Source organism: Acanthopagrus latus, chromosome 13 (genome assembly GCF_904848185.1).
Source record: "Acanthopagrus latus isolate v.2019 chromosome 13, fAcaLat1.1, whole genome shotgun sequence".
NCBI lineage: Eukaryota > Metazoa > Chordata > Actinopteri > Spariformes > Sparidae > Acanthopagrus > Acanthopagrus latus.
In genome coordinates this window covers 11,167,043-11,187,827 of record NC_051051.1, presented here as the reverse complement: position 1 = coordinate 11,187,827, position 20,785 = coordinate 11,167,043, and the positions used below count along the sequence as shown (strand labels likewise).

General features: G+C 44.4%; 1 protein-coding gene across 2 annotated transcripts in view; it reads right to left on the bottom strand.

Moving 5' to 3' along the window:
- Positions 1 to 9,760: 9,760 nt before the first annotated feature.
- Positions 9,761 to 20,785, bottom strand: part of LOC119031516 (protocadherin-16-like) — an 88,469-nt gene continuing 77,444 nt past the window's right edge. For both annotated transcript variants that reach the window (XM_037120050.1, XM_037120049.1), the window contains exons 15-29: positions 19,674 to 19,913; positions 19,022 to 19,147; positions 18,716 to 18,925; positions 17,919 to 18,175; positions 17,587 to 17,793; positions 17,091 to 17,487; positions 16,855 to 16,968; positions 16,528 to 16,739; positions 16,247 to 16,398; positions 15,790 to 15,920; positions 15,406 to 15,692; positions 14,775 to 14,916; positions 14,488 to 14,659; positions 13,996 to 14,405; positions 9,761 to 13,888 (exon numbers count right to left, since the gene is read on the bottom strand). In XM_037120050.1, the coding sequence (XP_036975945.1) occupies positions 11,844 to 13,888; positions 13,996 to 14,405; positions 14,488 to 14,659; positions 14,775 to 14,916; positions 15,406 to 15,692; positions 15,790 to 15,920; positions 16,247 to 16,398; positions 16,528 to 16,739; positions 16,855 to 16,968; positions 17,091 to 17,487; positions 17,587 to 17,793; positions 17,919 to 18,175; positions 18,716 to 18,925; positions 19,022 to 19,147; positions 19,674 to 19,913 (5,102 nt within the window). In that variant the 3' untranslated portion in view covers positions 9,761 to 11,843. The remainder of the gene's footprint in view (positions 13,889 to 13,995; positions 14,406 to 14,487; positions 14,660 to 14,774; positions 14,917 to 15,405; positions 15,693 to 15,789; positions 15,921 to 16,246; positions 16,399 to 16,527; positions 16,740 to 16,854; positions 16,969 to 17,090; positions 17,488 to 17,586; positions 17,794 to 17,918; positions 18,176 to 18,715; positions 18,926 to 19,021; positions 19,148 to 19,673; positions 19,914 to 20,785) is intronic.

Below are 20,785 nucleotides of genomic sequence, written 5' to 3'. Positions count from 1 at the left end.
CGACAAGCATTTGGCTTGTCTCAGTGATAAGCCTGAGCCACGTCTCTTCTCGTCCAAAACCTTCCATACAACTGATCTCCCTCTTACTGTAAATACTCCCTAATTCCCTGTTTTACTTGCTCCACTTTGGGAAGACTCGTCTGAAGCTATAAGACTCGTCCGTGCTGAAGACAGAGAGATGGAGTACTTCTTGTCCAATCAGCCACAGGAGGTTTGCTGGGATTATCTTTTTGGTTAAAGACAAGCAGAAGCTGAGTGAGCAAAAGTTCTGAAACACATTCTGATCTGGAAAGTTTGTCAAAACAACAATTATTCATTTTGTTGCATAAGCAATATTCTGGATTTCTAAATGTATACGTAATCTACTGTACGTGTGTCCATTATCAACACAGAAAGGACACAAGCGCTATATTATATTGAATCAATGTTCAATTTACATACAATGCACTTTGATTATATTGTGCTAACTTTAGACAGTCTAGAGTTGTTTTGCTTTGATTAAAGACAACACGATTAACCAAAAATAACAAGGAAATGTGAATCATTGTTCACAGCACATGAACAATATCAATAACTCTGTTACTGACCTGGTCCTGTGCAGCCCTCTCCCTCTTGCTCTTGGTTGTAAGAATATCAGACTACAGCTTTGAACGCAGCCATCGAATGTAAATCACTGCAGCAAAATAGCTGCATATGAATGTAACTCGCATGAGACATGGTTTGGAGAAAGACAGATTAAGGAGCGAGAAATCATGAATAATGTGCAAAAAAAAAGGGGGGGGGGGGGGTTGGGGACAAAAAGGCATCTGCTCCAACTGACAAAAATGGCTGTAATGGTACAGTAAATCTGAATGCAAGTTAACGCTCACTAAAAGGATGTCATGAAAGTCATCCCCTATGTTATTTTTCTTTTACCCATTTTCCACAAAAACCCTAACCCTAACCCCCTGCCGTGCCTCTGATTTACTCTGACGTCCTTTTTCCTACCCAAACCATCTAACCAACCATCTAAAACAAACTCTAACCAAGCTACGTACTTTAACCAATCAAAGGGACACTGGGTGGTTCTTTGTCTGACTATTCGGGTTCCTGAATACTGGGCTGCCAGAACAATAGGCCTCCTCAAAGTAAGACAGTTTCAAAGTTAAGCTTTGTGTGGTTTGATGTAAGGCATCTCGGTGTCTCATACTGAGCGGTCTGATGTTGAAGAATTGGATATTCAAAGTTTGACTAGAAGCAGAGCACACTCCTTCACCAATGCCCAATGTTCAGTAAAGCCTAATCCAACATCAGCCTTGTATCACTCTAAAGATGAAACCACCCATAACTGCTTAACCATAATGTACTTTAAGGCCCCCAGATTAAAGATCTGCACCAAATTGTCCTCATGCATAGATACCAGCAACCTACCTACCTACCAACCTACCTACTTACCAAGCAACCAGCCAAGCAACCAGCCAACAAACCAGACATCCAACCAACAAGCCAACCAACAAACCACAAAACAACCAAACAGAAAACATAACCTTCTTGTCGGTGGGGAATAATGATTCCAGGGTGAACTACTGGCTGCGTCTCTGGCTTCTAACTTTTGACTGCCACCGTCTGTAAGAACATGCACTGTAATCCGAATCACAAAACAGCTGCACTCCTGACAGTCTCACGGAGAGACTCTTGCACCAGGCTGATGGGCACATGCTCGGAAAATGCACATGTTTAGGGAGACAGAAGCTGTTTACAAATGCGAGAGAATAAATCAAATAATTACAGAGGAATCATAATAGAACTGCATGAACAGAAGTTGCTACAAAACAACACTGCAAGCTCCTTCATTACTGGAAGCTTATTATGCATGGATTGTGTCTCCATGAATACACTCTTGTCAGATAGAAGTCATGGGAGATTAGAATAAAATGGAAAATTAATTAAAAATGAACTGGGAGAGAGCGCTGTGACTTTGAGTGACGACTTTTCTGCTATTGTTTTTTCGCTGCGCATGGCCAAAATGCAAAACAATAAGTGAACGCTCTGAGATCGGATGTCTCTGCTGATTTGCTCTGCTCTTATTGAATCCATTATGAAAGCTTGCGTGCGTGAGAGTTTGCTCAGGAGCGAGTAGCAGACGAATAATCCAGATGGAATGCCTGTTGTAACCCCACAAGTAAAGCTTGCCGTTATTGTTTTTATTCGAAAAATCTGCAGAGGATAATGCCTGATGTTTCCTTGACAGTGAGAGGTCAGCGACCTACACCTCCGTACAGAGATTCGGGATATGCTCCACACGTAGCGGCAAAACATCAGGTGTGCATGTGACATGCAGAGCCACGGGGAAATAAGTAGCCAGCGGCTGTGTTTTAAAAATGCTGAAAATGCTCGGCGCAGAATACAGAAAATGTTCCATCTGAGAAAAAGCTTGTCTCCATCAATCCATCAATCATAAATCAGCATGATGGCTTGTAATGTGAAACACGTTGGACCTCCACCACAATCACAATTTTTCCCTTTTAAAGGGCTCAGTTTAGCTCAGATTTTGTTTGCAGGGCTGGAAAGAAGTGGTTTTGTTGTCATGTTACTTTTCCTCACTGCCTGCAGTGTTGGTTTAACCTTCCTGATTGAGGGCCACGAGTGTTTTCTTAAGTTCGGTATCTGTGTCAGACCTTTGGCTCACATCTCGGACGCGAATAAAGAGGAGAGAGCGCGAGAGAGGGAGGGTGGCGGCGTCGAGTAGTAAACGGAGAAACGGTGAGCTTTCAAATCTCTATGCAGAGGGATAAATGAAAGGACGAAAAAAAAAGGCAAGTCGGGACTCTGAACCTTATCCTGAACTCAGAGAGAGCTTCTGCTGACATCCCGACAATCCGCACGGGCTAACGGGCTGACAGGCAGTCGGACCAGGACCAGCTCTCCCGCTGCAGTCGCCTACTGTAGAAACACAGATCGAGAGAGAAAACAGAGGAGAGGGGATGAAGGAGAGGGGGGTATGGAGTCCATTAGGACTTCTGCAGAGCAGGAATGATTGAATAACCTTGGCTCGCTCGGCTTCCCTCCTTTCCCTCCACACCTTCCAACTGGGTGCCATCCATGACCTCTGACCTCCGCCTCGGTCGCCACGCTCTGCAGTTCACGCAAATAAAGAATCGCTAGAAAGAAAAGGCACCCCGCCCTAAAATGTGTTGGCCCGGGCGACACCACAACCTGTGCAGGGCTGAATGGCTCATTCAAACTCGGAGCATGAGATCACGAATGAATGCTGCTGCTCTCCATTCTTCACAATCAGTAAAAGCAGTAGACGGCTGCGAGGCGGGACTTTGCTGTCAAAGGTTTCGTTTATTTCTGGTTCTGCACTGTGGTGGTGGACGTGGTTTTGTCGCTGACCTCGCTCCGTTCAATTTGCGCCACGTATGAGATGCAAAACATCAGGAAATTGTACCAGAACTTTGAACAATGATCATTCAAAGTGCTACCAAGCACTTAAAGTCTCATTATCAGTGACCATGGAAGGTTTGAGTGGCTTTGCTAATAATTTAATTTTAAGGTCACCAAGTAATTGGTGGTCTTAAGATAATGAACAGGCTTACATGTAGCTAATAAACAGCCTCAGTTGGCTAGTATCATCATTAGTCAATGAGAGCTTTTGTTAGCAAACAGGAAATGGATATTACTGTGATATTCTGGGGCCAGTCCAGTGATTCTATGACTCCTGTGTGACTAAGGCCGCGCTGTCACCTGGCACCAGCCAATGGACAGCTCAAAGAACAGAGTGCAACCAAAGTATTGAGATCCAATCCCATCACTCAGACCATTCGAAGATGGTGGCCGCACTCTCTTAGCAGCAGCTGACGTCCTCCCCACAAGAGCAAAATAAACACACGCCTGATTTCCATCTCGTTCGCTGTAATACAAATTATGTTTTTGGAAAGCCTTACCTGCCGAGATGAGCAGCAGATGTTTCAACTGATTGCCTCATTTAACTAGTAGTCACAACACATCAATACTCACTTAAATGTTGCGCAATTTGAAAAGATGTTGTACGAGGAGAATAAACTTTGGGGAAAGGCAAAGGCAAACTCTGATTCATTTGTGTCTTTCTTGTATATTCAACTTTTTTTTTTTTTTTTTTTCCTTGGCCAGGGAAGCGACTCTCACATCTGACCTGCCAACATCTAGCAGACAGATGCACCGTTAAATGCATGAAAGGTCACAACATCTTGATGATGATGCACGTGTCAAATTTGACAAATGCAGTAAACACCAGCCAATACATGTGCTACTTCTTCGTCCCCTGTGGAGAAAGTCACCCAGACTCCCTGGAAAGAGTGCGCAGTTTTGTGAGTTGTCGAGTGGAGAGGAACTCTATAAACTCTGTAGCAAATTGAGAATTATTTGGGCCTCGTTAATTCGGCAAATGTTACAGATTACCATAACTGTTTTTGTGTGTGTGTGTGTGTGTGTGTGTGTGTGTGTGTGTGTGTGTGTGTGTGTGTCCCGTTGTCCTAGCATTTTGGTAACTGCCGTTTTGGCCATCGGTTAAAGAACGACATTGTATTTGGTCTTCTGCTGACACTGAAATGTTCTATGTGTTTCTTCATATGCAGAACGGGGAAGTGAGCTCTGATCACAAGTGGTCAAAGTGGCCAAACTGCTAGCGGGTCTGTCACTATTGTGAAGTTTACTACTTGATATTTACACTCGAGCAGAAGTCCTGAGTTGAACCATAACGTTCTCACACTTGTTAAGAGTTCTTGGAACGAGTTGTGTGTAGTTCATATTTCATGTCTTGCCTGAGGCATTTTGAGCCAACAGATTGATTGACTGGCCGTAAACTGAAATGGTTGCGCACTCGCCGGAATATTTGACACCTGCACGCTCTCGCGGGGAAACGATCAGGAGCCGCAGGGATATTAGCCTTTTTATTTGGAGGCATGTTGCGTTTTCGTACATTCATGCTTTGCTTTCGCCGACTGATTGCTCTGCCCCGCAATCCGGAGAGCAATTTTTTTTTTTTTCTTCAAGATTTAAATACTTGATTAATGCCGTTATTTTTAAAACCACAATGTGCATTAAACAATCCGTCAAGGCGGCAATTAGAAAAGGCTAAAACGGCCCCGAACCCTCAGCGGAATTATTCCATTCGATTCTTGTCATTTCTGGCTAATTAAAAAATGTAGCAGAGTTCAATCACCGGCCAGTTGTTTTGGCTTTAGAAAGCACGAGTCCGACCGCACTGCCAAAATCCAGACAAGCACCGTGGTCGAGCTACGTTTAGTCTTTTCCTTGCCATCTCCACCGTTCTCCACTCCATCACACTCTCTGTTCTCCTGCTGTGTGAAGTGTGAGTGACACTAGTGAGGGAGCCCTGTAACGCAAGGTCAGCGCAAATGAGAACCAGGCTCACACTGACTCAGCTGGCTCCTCTCTCCTGTCATTTTTTTCTCCACTTGACGCCAAAGAGAAAAAAAAAAAAGAAAGAAAAAATCACTATAAATAGAAAGTCAGAGGCCCGGTGACTGTTTTTCCTCCACGAATACTGTCGGTCACATATGTGGTACAGCACCGAAGGAAAGCAGAAGTGCACTCAGTTTAAGCTGCCTCAGTTTTTGGTAAGTTTACCTTCGGACCTCGGCGTGAGAGGATTCCGCGCCTCTTTTAGCGCTTGAAACGAACGGAAAAGCAGTTGAATCGCAAGGATCAGCTGAAAATCGAGGATGATGAAAGTCGATAAGTTTACCATATGACGGTATCAACGTCCAAACAGACCAAAAAAAGCACGCAACACAGAGCACACATCTCGCTAGTGGAGGACAGTGGAGAAGCTTTTCCTTAGCCAGCGGCAATAACAACCGACAAACAGCATGGAACTGGATCTCGGCACCAGAGGTACTGCTGGGAGCCTTTGGATGTCAGTGCGTAGGGACGTATGTGTTCATGGTAATTTCCTGGGATGTGGGGGAGACAAGAGAGGGGGAACAGATTCACTGGGGGACCGACTGACCTTGGAGTCGGAGTCGTCTTAGCCAACTTCCACAGGTCCCGTTTGTAGTTCTGGGAATCTCTTCAAAGAGATTCATGGGTGAAAAGGACATTTTGAATAGATTCTTTGAATTGATTTAGTCTTATCTTTCCATACATGGGAATGTAACATTGTTGACTCAAATGAAGCGAAATGCAAAACCAAAGGACGATCTCATGACTGTGAATGCAGTCAGCAGAGATCAAATTGGTGCTCTTGATTTGATAAAAATGTCTTAGCTTTGTGGGAAACACTTCTCAGACTACGCTGTTGATGTAATATTGTACGTCCATAAAGTGAGTTGACTGACAACAGACACATTTGTAAATTTCCACTAAAGAAGAAGTAATTCTGATCCCGCGTTTCCCCACAATGCAACCAGGCCCTGCCACACCTCTACGGTTTAATGCAGGCTTTCCGATAAAAACAAAAATCTCACGCCTAAACTGGGTGTCATCCTTGTTTTGTCATACTTTGGAAAGTCCCCTCCAAGTCACAGGAGACGTGACAGGAACCAAATTTTTCATCTGTCTTTTGTCAGAAGGAATTAAGTTTTAGGTAATAAGAGGTGGATGATCCAGGCAAAATGAGTCACATATTTTAGATGCTTTTCAGTCTTCTTCATACGGAACACACACGAGAGCGCCACATGTGTGCAACAGACACCACATTTGGGTCTTATTCTAACAACACTTTTTCATTAACTCGTCTTAATGGAAACTTTACTCTTTTCTCTGACAACAGAAACAGCGAGAGCTGTCCTTATTCCTGTTCTGTTTTTGTTTTAATCATTTTTTTTTCTCCGTTTCTCTCCCTGTGTGTGTGTGTGTGTGTGTGTGTGTGTGTGTGTGTGTGTGTGTGTGTGTGTGTGTGTGTGTGTGTGTGTGTGCACTGACCTACATTCTCGAGTACTGTAGCTGGTGCGGTGCATCAATATTTGTCCCCAGTACACACTGCACAATGCTTCATACTTAACAGCTGCGTGCATGTTTTCTGATTTAGTGGCTGCACATTAATGTGCATGTACTGATTCGCCATTAACTTCATCAGAGTCAGAAGAAAAGAGCACCTGGATGCTAACTACAGCGCGGGCCAAGTCTAATACGATGTTTACAGGCCCGATTCCCAGAGAGCGCAGCTGCAGATTATCCAGACTCACTGGAAAGAAAAGGCTCTCAAACAAAGTGAGCTGTTATGGAAAGTTTTTTTTTTTTTTTTTTTCTTCCAAGACTGACATTTGTGAAGATTTATCAGTGTACATAATAGTGTTTCTCCAAAGCCTTCACGTCTTCTCCAAACTCTCAGGATGACTTTTCTGGCATTTACAATTAAACAAAGTCCAAAAGTTGTCAGTGGGAAAGCGGCGCTTGAAGTTCTGTATTTGTGTTCCGATGTGAAAGCGCAAACAGCGATAAATTCAAACGCTCCCTTGTTTGTCACTTGAAGTCTTCATCTGCCATTAACAATGCCTGTGGTGCAATTCTTTATGTGATCCCGGAGCCCAATCAAACTGAGACATGTCGCAAACACCTCACCACCCGTGAAGCCATTGTATTCCTACGGCACAGTGCGCCTTACTCGCACTCCTCTCCTGCGCCACGTGTCGTGTTTATAAGAAATGTTTTCAGCTTTTCAGCGCAAGTATCACTGCTTTTCCATTATTTACATACGATGGACAGTTGCGCACACAGCCCTCATCCACCACACTGTTTTGTCCAAAAGGATTTTCCGAGGCGGTTTTAAAGCGAACGCAACTGTTGCATCAAGTCTCCGTGTGATCGGGGCCTTGCATCGAATTCGAGAATTTACAGCAATATTTAATCTCAGCAGGTTCAGAAGGAAGACGTTAAAGTAAGAAAGTTGAGTTTTGAGTCTCTCTTTGGGGATGGTGGCCGATCTGATGTACTTTCCCAAAGCGTTAGCATTTGTTCAGTTCGAAATGAGACTCGAAATCAACGCTCTTACAAGCTGGACGTTTGATCATATTAAAACTCAACAAACTTGGTTTAAAATCTTTAGTATTTATCTTAAACATCATATATTCATCTCTCATCTCGGCCTGTATAAATGAGCCTTTTTCGTTGATAGGGGTTCGGCGAGTCTCCATCATCGTGGTGGTTATTACTTTAACACCAGATGAATACGATGTGAGGCGCTGTGTTGGGTCTTTGTAGGGGCCGCCGCTCTCTCACAGGCTTTACCCGCAAACACACACATATCATAGTGTACCAACAAGGATTTCATATGTGGCTTACAACTTCCTCAGGGGATAGACGTGCGCTCCAGATAGATTCCTCCCAGATTTTGCAACTAAAGAACCTGCCAAGTATGTGCCTGTAGGAGCTGGAGCTGAGCCAACATCAGCTGGGGAGCTTGTTGTGGGCCATGTGTGTCACTGTGTAGTAGCCTCGAAGTAGGCTATGTGTGTGTGTGTGTGTGTGTGTGTGTGTGCGCTTGTGATTTCGTGGAGTTGTGCGAGGTTAGTGAAGGAGTAGGCTGCAAAAGCAGTCTTGGGACAGCAGGCTGTAAACACAGCTGTGTGTTGAGGTGAGAGTGTAAGAGAGGGGAACAAGCTTTTTTTTTTTTTTTTTTGTTCTTTTACAGCCCAGACTATATGTTCTTAAGTTAGTCAGAATACGCTCTAAATATACGTGTAACTGATCCGTGGGTGATTTCAAATGCCACACCGTTCACCGTGTAAAGAACACAATCAAAATTCTAAATGTTTGCATTTCAAATGTGCCATTCATCATCATCTCTCATTCTGCGAGACGTGAGCAAACGGGGCTTCTGTCTCTCTCTCTCTCTCTCTCTCTCTCTCTCTCTCTTGCACCTTGTCAAAATCAATGTCCAGCTCTTTCTGTACATAACAATAACAGAAGAAACAGTGCCGGCTGTGTGTGATGACCAAATGAGGCAGAAATCCACAGCAGCTATGCAAACATGTCTGTGTTCCACATGAAATAAACATTTTGCAATTATTCAGCTACATCAACATCATACGCCTTCATATGAGCTGGGAGATCTGAAACCCACTGTTGACGGGAGCTTGGCTCCATCTCCGGTTTTGTCATTCCCACTAGATGCAAACCTTTACTGTATCCTGTGAGAGGATAAATGCTTTTTTTCCCACAGATTTACCAAATGCACATTCGAGTTTAAAGCACATGCAGGAGAGTGTTGGTTGGCTATAAGTGTTCTTTAGAATTTAAGTAATAATACTTAAGTAATAATGTATGGAATATATAAGCAACTGTCATATGTATTGGCATTTTGATTGTTCATATAAGGAGGCAAAGTCTCTTTATAACAACAATCCAGATGAAGACCTTGTTTTCGGAATTACAAAAATAGTGAATTACATTTTTGATCCTTTCTAAATTATGTCAATTTAGGACATACATTTAAGGGTAAAGAAAAAGTCAATTTGTCGTAAAGATAGTAAAATACCATTAAGCTGTGTGTTTAGCTAATATGATAATATAATGTATTAAAGCCAGATGGTGACCTGGATGTAGGTCTCTGTCTCCCGGCTCACCGTCCTCTGCTGTGATTCTGCCCAAAGCCAAGTCTGCCCCGCCCTTATAATGGTCTTCTCATAAATGACTGAGGTGAAACTCCAGTTCTTCAAAGCTACCACTCACAGCGCAGATAGCAGGAACATTGTTAAACTTTAATTGCTTTTCAGTTCTTCCCTCAAAGCCTTGGATTAACTTCCCCCCACTAAAAAAAGATGAAGTCTGACTCCAGTTTGTCAAAAGAGATCAGTAGGAATTTATTATTTGCTTTAAATACATGTACAGCTCTTTTTTATCCTGCCATCGCTCCACTGATCAGTCACTGGCAGGCATCTCAAACTGAACTCCAAATGGACGTCCTCCAATGGCGAAATGTTTCTGAAAACAGCATCATTATGAGTCGAGAGAGTGTTGTGCTGAAGTTAGGCTCATGGCATGTGTAGCTTTTAGCTGCAGTGCCAGCTTTGCATCAAGCGATTTGTAGGGTTATGTTGAACAAAGAACAGAGGTAGAAGCCATCTTTTCTTTTTTCAAAACAAGAGGACATTCCAAACACTGTAATTACCTCCAAAAGATTAAAAACAGGCCAGAAGGATAAAAAAAATCATGAAAAGACAGTTTTAAAGCCTTTTGCTACACAAGCAGATTGCTAAAACTGGATCCCAGTGAAGAGAGAAAGGAAAGAAGGTGCAGATGATGAGTTTAACACATGGAACCTGAAAACACCTCATCATGTTGGTGACAATCGTGAGTGAATCATAGCTATAAAATGCGCAGAACAGAGAGTTAACATGGAAATAAATACTGCACCGGTTTCGAAATCCCTTGTACATTCATCAAGGCTCATGCATTCAGGCTTTTTTGCTTCCCGCTCGTCTGGCTCGCGTGCTACGTTGCCACTTACACCACCTTCCTACGAGAGTCCAAGCCTGTTCTTTGCACGCTACTTTTGTTGTGCTGAGATGAACAACTTCACAGTAAAACGCATTTTAAGTTAGTGAGCGATGTAATTGACTTTTAGGAAGCACTTTCTTTCAAAGACACAGAGGTGATCAGCAAATTGAGTCGTCCCTGAATAACAAAGGGAATGTGCTGTTGTGCATAACTGCAAACCACAGCAGAGTGCTGAACTGCTGGAGAAGCAGGCATTTAGATTTATCACAGGTTTTCATTAGATTTCTGTTCTGGATTTGGGATGATCTACAGTTTGACAAAAAAAAAAAAGAAAAATCTTAAGGTAATAACACAGCGTAGCATGAGCTGTGTTTGGTTTCCTGCTGTCAAAATGTGGCAGCAAGTCCTCTTTTCATATAAATAATGCTAGAAACACAAAAGTCTCCTTCTCACTCACATCAGAACTGTCACAAGAGTCTCTAAAAACCTAGGAGACAGTACATAGCGTAGCCTGCATACATACAAATATACATATATGCAAATACACAAAAACAATAACCTCTCCATGTGGAATAATGGCATTTCTGGATCTGAAATCATAATTTCATATAAAAATATATAAAAATAAAAGTAAAAATCAAAAGAAGTGTCATCGATCGGTGAGGAAAAACAATAATCTCCATTGCTCGTCCACTTTGTGATGCATTGGCAATTCAATGAATCAGTGTCTTTGTGAGCACACAGTTTTTCTGTCCATGGGAGTCTCACACACATACACACGCACAAACACGCACACAAACACACGTCCAGAGGCCATTTTAAAAGCAGCCGCTAGATGAGTTTAATACTGGAGTGTAAAAATGTCCACAGACACAAAGAGAGGAACAGGATCCTTCGCTCTCTGGCCAGCCAGCGAGGTAACAAGAAAACTACACATCTATCTATCTACACACTAAGGGATCTCTGACTGCGGGGCATGGTAAGTGCACATTCCCATGAAGAGGGCGGTTTCCCCTCCTAAACCCCGTTCAGTTCATGAAGACCTGCGTCACTGTTCTGTTGACATTGAAGAGTGGGCTGGTCCTGTCAACCCAGGCACATGTTCCGTGTTTGTGTTTTCCTGTAACACTGCCGACCCACAGAAGTACTCCAAAGAATGCAAATATTCTACCAGGAAAGGGATAATTGTGTTTTTGTGGGTGTGTTTATCGTCCAAAATTCATATGGTCGGACACTTAAAACAAGTGTCACAATCTGGACATTTCTTCATTAAACTGTTTCTGAGAATGACAGTACAACTGATAACTCCACTCTCTGTCTTTTGTTCCATGAAAAAGAACAGCCAGAAGTATGCTTCATCATGCTTTGTTTATGTTGTCTGTCTTTTAAGTTAGTCCTTAAATAATCTTTTAATTTTTCCTTCATATTCTCATCTCGTGATCAGGACTCTGGTCCAGCGAGGGCTCCCTGGTGCTGATCATGGATGCTGAGGGCCCTTGGTTGACTCCAAAGGGTGAAACAGCTGGAGATCGAGCTGCCAGCGGGGACAGAGAAGGGGAGAAGCTGGGGGACATTGCTGCGGATGAAATGGACCCCTCGTGACTGATAGGGGACCTGCGCAGTGACGCTAAGTGCGGGAATGTCCGTCCAATCACTGGAACCTTCGGGGGAACTGACATGGCCCCCGGATGGGCCACTGATGTGATGAGTGGTGGAGGGTCGATTCTAGGTTTGGGATCCATTTTGTGCTTGGGCTGGAAGGGTTGGCGAGGGTTCTGGCTCTGCTGGGCAGTCTCGTCCTTCAGCCTGGCAATCTCTGTGAAGACATTAGCCAGAGGCTGGAACTGAGGGCACCAGTTGAGCAGGTAATCCCAGTTATAGCTTCCACGTAGCTCCTCGTCGCTGGCAACGATAGCTGTGAGGGAGCCATCGACTGACGGTTTACCATCCTCAGGGAAGGCGTAATCCTTGGGGAGGGAAATGTTGAGACCACGACCTACTCCGAGGTACCCACCTCCCTCATCTCTATAGACTGGGAGCTGGCCAGAGAGCAAGGTCCCACTGAGACTGCCTCCCAGTTTCTTTCCTTTGAACCATGTGCTGCCCTCCAAAGCTGCAGGCTCGCAGGAGATATCAGAGAGCTGGTCAGCGTCCTGCTGAATTCCGGAGTCTGGTCCTCTGGCCGAGATGTGCTCCTGCATGGACGAAGTAATGGAGGCAACGCGGGGGTACTCGTTAATCATCCTGATCTCGTCGTCCTCTGCCGCTTCAGCTGACCCTCTTCCACTGGAGTGAGAAGGATCCAGAGAACCCCCTCTGGTATAGGGACCACCACCGGCACTCTGATCTCCAGCATAGCCTGGCAACGCCTGGTGGTAGATCCTCTCTCCTCCCTGCCCTGTGTTGCACTCATCCAATTTCTGTAGAGCTGTTCCTGAGGCAACAGCTCTGTTTCCTGCATCTTGGCCTTTCTTCCTCCTGCGTGACTTGACAAGGAACACCACCACAGCCATGACCACAAGCAAAACAATAAAACCAAGCGATACAGCAATGATGCTAATCAGCAGGATGTTGACATCAGGGGCCAGGCCGAAGTTGGTATTTGTGACATCGATAGAGACTTGGGCTGTGGTGGTGCGAGATGCCTCTAGAGGACTGTGGGCCTTCACATCCAGGGTCATCAGCCTGGCTTCCCGTTTGTTCCGGCCTGATCCGCTGCTGCTACTGCTGCCTGAACCATCCAGCTTCAGGAAGATCACCCCAGTGGTTTTGTTGACGTCAAAAAATGGTGAGCTGGTGGGAAGAGAATACAGAACAATACCATCCACCCCTCCATCCTCATCATTTGCCTGGACCTGGCCGATGCTCTGGCCTTTCTTAGCTCCTTCTGGGACTTCGAAGGAGAAATCAGAGGATGTAAAGAGTGGGTCATACTCATCCTCTCCTGTGACAAACACCTGCACAGTTACAGTGGCTGAGTGGTTGCCTGAATCGACTGCCAGCGCCACAAAGTTGAAGGAGTTGATCTTCTCAAAGTCAAACGGGACTCTGCTTCTGATTTCTCCCGAGTTCTGATCCAAAATGAAGCTGTCTTTTCCTGCACCAGACCTCTCCACCATGTGGTACTTCAGCTGGCCAAAAACCCCTGTGTCATGGTCTATGGCATGTAGGACAGTCACAGCTGAGTTTGCTGGTTGGTTTTCTCTGATACTGGCTGTCAGGACTTCCACAGGGAAGAATGGATGGTTGTCATTTACATCTTTGACTTCAACAATGACTGGAGCTAGTGCAAAGTGACCCTGTCCGTCTGTGGCCTGGATGATGACAGTATGTGTGGACTGGTGCTCACGATCGAGTGCTTGCTGAAGTCGCAAGGCTCCAGTCCACTGGTCCATGGTGAACAAGTTCACCTCATCACCAGAGCTGATGGTATACTGGATCTCAGCGTTGGGAGTTGAGTCTGGATCTGGCAAAAGACAACAACAAAGTAGAAGTAAGTATTTGAGGTACATAGTAAGAAAGGAATCATGAAAAAGTGAGGTAAAAATGAGAGATAACTAGACTTTAGCCCACCTGTAGCAGTCAGTCGTATGATCTCCGTCCCAGAGACAGCTCCCTCACTCAGTGACACAGTATATTCCGCTCTGCTGAACACCGGAGGGTTATCATTCACATCACTGATGGTAATCACCGCAGCAACACTAGAGCTCCTCTGGGGCACACCGCGGTCCGACACTACCACAGTCAGGTTGTAAAGCGGTTTGGTTTCAAAGTCAAGCCCCTCCGCCAACAGCAGAGTCCCAACTGTTTGAAAGCCCCGACCTTCTAGGAACCGCACACTGCTTTCAATCTGGAATGCATTTCCTTCATTCCCGTTAGCAATTGCAAAGTCAAAGCCGCAGTTTTCTCGGGAAAGGTCACTGTCAAAGGCCTCAAAAGTCAGAACCGTTGAGCCTGGGATGGCATCCTCAGAAACTGTGGCCCTGCAGACAGAAGGACGATTACATATGAGAACAGCTGAGGTTACACCATAGTACTCCCAGCATCTAATGAATGTAGACTGACCTGTACTCTGATTGGTGGAACACGGGCGCGTTGTCATTGACGTCAGAGATTTGGACCTGGACAGTGGTGAGGGAGGAGAGTGAGGGCGAACCTCCATCACGTGCTTCGATAACAATGCTGACTGACGGGCGTTCAGGGTCAAACTCAGCTCTGTGATTGATGAACAGGGTTCCTGGATAAGGAAGACAATGAGAGTGAGTTACTTTCTGAACGTTATCAGTTGAATATGATTTTCTTTTTTGAAACTTGAATCAAACTATATCAGGAAGCAAGCCAAGGTTGTTCACCATTATTGGGGTTGATGTAGAAGCCCTCCTTTGTTGATGACATTACTCGGTAGGTGATCTTTCCATTCTCTCCCGAGTCCCTGTCAGTTGCTGTTACTGTGACAACTGCACTTCCTGGCGGCGTGTGCTCAGGCAGAGTTACCTGGGGTGCGGAGATATAAATAACAACATTTGAACATCAGGGCAAAACAAACAAGTATGCCAACAACAGATTGCAGAAATAGTGTATACTGTCTTCCCAAACTCAGGAAGTCACAAAGCACTAAACTCACAGAGGAAAAAATTTCATCTAATACTGAAGTTCCTGTTTTTCTTAAGTTTGTGCTAACTTTTTCCTGAGACAGAGGAGGAGATATTGTACATGCTCATCTCTGCAACCGTTCCCCAGTTAATATTAGGCAGTTAACATTTATGACCCACACTGTGTACATGTTGGGAATGCACGTGTGTTTTTTACAGTGTGTGCAATTTTCTCCTCCCAGGATGAAGTTGTCTGCTGGAGAGACACTGTTTCTGTAGTTATTCAATTCCTCATAAAATGTTATCAACACGCATTTAATCAGACAGAATGAATATAATGAATGCACCTGGGGAAAAAAAGTGGACCTGCTTGAATTTTAAGCCATCCTACCTGATAGAGATCATGGGTGAACGCAGGTGCATTGTCATTAATATCTTCCACCAGTATTGTTATGTTAGCCTCAGTTTGGTGCTGGGTGTCCGTGGCTCTGACAGTCAGGGTGTACCACGTCTTCTCCTCAAAGTCCAGAGGGGCGGTGAGTGAAACGCCTCCACTGTAGCGGTGAATCCCAAACTTGCCCAGGGCTGTCGGGTCCAGATGCAAAGAGTAGGCGAGGGCAGGACTGGAGTCGACATCATTACCCGTCACAAGAGTGATCTCTGTGCCGATCAACATGTCTGATTGAAAGAGAAAGACAGTGAACATGAAACTCATATTGCTGCATATAAATAATGAAGTACAAAAACACCACTCTGAATGAAATTATGTACTCACTCTCTGGGATGCGGACTTCCTTGGGCAAGGGAATTGTGGGGCTGTTGTCGTTCTGGTCAACAATGATCACTGTGAGTGTAGCGGAACCAGCCAATCGCGGACTTCCTCTATCAGTTGCCGTGACTACCAACCTGTGGGGTTTTATTTAATATAAGAGAAAATTAAAAATCTTATATTGTCACAAATGTTTTGAAAATGTTAGAGTGAACAGCAGGTGATTTACAGTGTTGGCAGTCAGATATCACTTTGCACCGGTGCTTCTACCCTCAGCAGACTATGTAAACCTCCTCAAAAAGCTATCTAAATACAAACCAGCAGAGTGAATATGATTGATGATGTGCTACATCTTGCCTGTTTGTGAATACACACTGTTACCTCCTTTTCTGTACAAGCTGTGCAGGTAAGATAAATGTGCACACAGAATTGTTTCTTGCAGAGTTTTCAGATCTGTTCTCACTTGGTCTGGGTAAAGATCTCACGGTCCATGATGGCCGACGTGGTGATGCTTCCTGTCACCGGATCAATCTTGAACAGGCCGCTCATGCCTGATGACTGGATGGAGTAGGTCACCTGACCATTCTGGCCCTGATCCACATCCTCAGCCATCACCTGGGAAAAGGTGGAGGAGGACGAAGAATAATTGAGAATAATGATCTCTACCATTCACAAAACTCCAGCAGACCTAATGTCAGTATGACTTTGTATTATTTACTGTGTGGTTTTTCTATATGGAGATACCTGGATGATTGGTGTTTCATATCCCTGTGCTTCTCTCATGTAGGCAACATAATTCTGCAGCTGGAAGCGAGGAAGGTTGTCATTGACGTCCTGCAGGATCAGGTTGAAAGCCATGAAAGACGTGGAGGACACAGTTTCCGCCTTCACAACAAGACGCAGTCTGGGGGTGTCTTCAAAGTCAAGCCCCCTGGAACTCTGCACCCTGATTTCACCTGGAAAATGAGGGCGAGGGAATTACAAAATGGCAGACTTTTTATAACCACACCACACTGACTAATCTGTTAGTTATGTGTTGTCAAAAACAGCAGCGTTTATTGTGACTTTCACCTGATGAGGAGCTGATGGTGAAGGCCTGCTTTCTGTTCCCACTGAAGAGGCTGTAGCTGATACCTCTTTGTGTGCCATCTGGGTGCTGAGCCTGCGCCTGAGCCACAGCTGTGCCTGAATTTTTTTAAGTAGACAAGAGAAAAAATATATATATTCAACTGTGACAGCAGAGAGCGGGACAAATCGACTAAGATGATGATTCCAATCCTTAAAAAAACACTGTATCAGTGTTGCACCTTTCAAGGCGTTCTCCTGTATGCTGACGTCTCTGGCGTTTCTAGAGAAGCGAATGCCGCTGTATTCCACCTCCTTCACGTAAATCACCACCACGCCCTGTGCAGACTGAGCTGGCGTGCCCTGGTCCATGGCCTCCACTATCAGGGTCCTCTGAGCCTGGGACAGTTCCCCCAGAGGCTCGGTTGCCTGGATCTCCCCAGTCAGGGAGTTGATGCTGAAGCCCTTCACTGGAGTGGCGAAACGATAAAACACAGAACCGTTGGCTCCGAAGTCCTTGTCCTCGGCCTTCATGGTGGCTAGAACCCGCTGGGAACGCCTGCTGGACACTTCAATGACGAGTGGATCCTGGATGAAGAAGGGAGTGTTGTCGTTGACGTCTAGGATGGTGACAGTCACCTAGAAGGAAGATTAAAAATATATATAGATTTACAAATATTAAAAAAAAGAACATAACAATCAGATAAGTGAACACTTGTAATCTAGCCCTTCATTTACCTGAGCGGAGGTGTTCCTGGGGGCAGCAGGTGAAAGGTCGACAGCAAACACCTGGAAGCTGTATGACGCCCACCTTTCCCGGTCCAGGGGGGCCGATGTTGTGATAACACCGGTGCTCTCATCCACTGTAAACGCTCCGTGTGCCTCTCGGCTAAGGAAATACAGAACCTTTCCATTAAGGTCATCGTCAGCATCTACAGCTGACACCTGTAAATAGATAAACACATTTTAATGATTGACACATGAAATCTTTTGTTGCAGAAGTCAGATACACCTTCTGTCGATGAGATATTCTCAACAAAGCACGTATTATGAGTCCCGTTTCCACTTACCTCCAGAACTTTGTACCCCTCTGCAGCGTCCTCTGACACCTCAACAGTGTAGCTACTTTTGCTGAAGACCGGGCTGTTGTCATTGACATCCAGCACTTTGATTTCCACTGTGACGGTGGTGCTGAGAGCAGGGCTGCCTCGGTCTGTAGCCACGATCTCCAGAGTATATTCAGCCTTTGTCTCTCTGTCGAGACCACGTGAGGTGGAGAGGGCCCCTGTGCTGGTGTGGAGGTGGAAATCTCGATCAGGGTCCCCAGCTGAATTGGAACAAAAGAAAAAATTGTCAAGAATTTTTGTGGATTGAGTGTTAAAAGAAGACAAGGGAGTGAAACTGTGCCAATTCTGCACTTAAGACACATTTTGAAAGTGCTCTAGACAGGTATATGGAATGAGCTGTAATTGAAATAATACAGAAGAATGTCAAGAACGGGCCTGTATGCAGCTCTATCTATACAGAGCTCTGTCAAAAGCAATATATACACAGGTCCGAATGCTGGATATATCCATTCCTGACTTGGGAAGACCTGCACAACTTTACATACCACCAAAAATGACGCCATTTATTTGCTTTCATCGCATACATACGCACTGAACGCACATTGTAATAATCTGTCGACAATCTGTAAAACTTTACCACTTTAAGCCTGAAAAACACCAGAAATGACAAAAATTCATTGTCTCTCCCAAGATATTTTTGTTCTCACATCCGACACGCCCTGCAACAGCAATTACAGCAATTGTGGTGAGCCAAATCGCTCTGTAAACTCATTCTAATGAAACACAACACTGTTTCCCACCAGTGATCCTGTACTCCAGCTCTCCACCGGGACCAGTATCAGGGTCTGTGGCCTTGAGAAAGAAGAGCTCTACGGGGGCCTGGTTCTCCGGCACCTCCAGCCCGTACCACGGCTTTGCAAAGACCGGAGCGTTGTCGTTCACGTCCTGCACCTCCAAACGGACCACGGCCTTGGCAAAGTTAGGAGGCAGCCCTCTGTCCCTGGCATACACTGATGAAGAGATGGAAATTGTGAAGCGGATGAGATCCCACACAAAGATTTGTGGCTACATGTGGAAATAACTTCAGCTGAGACAGTGGATGGTACCGGTGAGTGTGTAGTGGTTCTGTAGCTCAGCGTCCAGTTCCTTGGTGGTGGTGATGACTCCCGTCACAGGGTTGATGATGAAGCCCTCCTCTGTCACGCCTCCGTACGTCACTTGGCCATTAGAGCCTGCATTGAAACAGAAAACAGACCTAAGAAAAAACAAATGGCTGCGCACACTACAAAACAAGCAATAAAGTAAAAGAGGCTACGTTCAGTGACATAAAGCAGTGATATTAATGAATCCAAAGCTGCATAAATCTGCTGGCAAGCCCTAATGAAAGCTCCAGAAATATTATGCTCTGGACGATTGACTGTGACCACACGTTTTCATTAGCATGAGCTTGTGGTTTGGTTTAATGTGATTTGGTTTCTCCAAACCATTTAAATGTCTCTATTGTTTAGTTCTCTGGCCATTGATTTTTTTTGAGGCACTGTACTGTAAACCAGCTGTACACATGAACTCATTCTGCCTTTATTGAATTTTAATAACTTTCCTTATTTTATATTTTGCACTACATCCATCCAGCTCAACAAGAAGAATATATTTTCCTGTGAAGGTTCATATGATATTATGAACTTATTATTTTGTAAAAATTATCAAGCAGAGTTACTCTACTTATTGTAATTATTGAAATTAGACATTTAAACAAACCTTGGTCCCGGTCAGTGGCAGTAACTGTGAACACAGTTGTGCCCGGTCCTCGGTTTTCCATCACCTGGGCCTCAAACTCGGCTCGCTGGAACACTGGAGCTTCATCGTTCACATCGATCACCTGCACGGACAGCACCTGAGAGGTGGACAGCTGAGGTATCCCATGATCCTCTGCTACAATGGTCAGGTTGAAGACTTCCTGCTCCTCCCGGTCTAAGGCTTTAAGGATGGAGAGAGAGCCTACAAAAGAGACAACAAAGAAGTCAGTGAGGAGTGGGTGAGGAACTTCCTAAAACTTTCCAGATTACTTCACTTAAAACCTCTATTCTTAATTCGCTTTTTGTTTTGTTTTGTTTTTTTTGGACTTGAAGTGTGTGTGTGTTTTGTGAACATGTAATCTTGTGTACCTTCGAGAGGCAGTATTTGTATGCCTAGAGGGCCAGTAAAAACAAAAACCCTTTGCTTTATGAGAGTTTCCACAGTAAGTGAAAGACCACGGTTACTTCACACCAGCTATTCTGTTCTGGCTCTTAAAAGTGAATCAGTGGTGTGCTGCGCTGGTGGAAGAGGCACTCTCATCTTTTACTTCAGCACATGTAAAAATACAACAGGCAAAAAATAGTCCTGTCTTGAATTCAAAATGTAACTCACTGTCAGTAACAGTGCAGAAGTATTACTATTAAGTAAGTACTCATTATTCTGAATGGCTTCTAGCATTATAATGTTGTGGTTCATCAATGTGGAGTTGATTTTAGATACCGTCGATGTCATTAAGTAGATTTTTGATACATACATACAAGTGCATCATATCATATAAGAACAGTTATGGAATGGAACCAAGTAAATTGTGTACTGTACTTTAGAACAATTTTCAGGTACTTGAAAGTATTTCCATTTTTTGCTACTTTATACTTCAACTCCACTTCAGTTGGAGGCAAATATTGCGCTTTTTACTCCTTGACATTTACTTGAAAACACAAGTTACTGGTAACCTTGCAGCATCAGGGACAAAGCAGCACATTTTTAGATGAATTAAATTACTTAATCAGCAATCGGATTTTAAAAAATGATTCTGATAATCAGAAAAAATGCCGAATATCAGATTTGATACA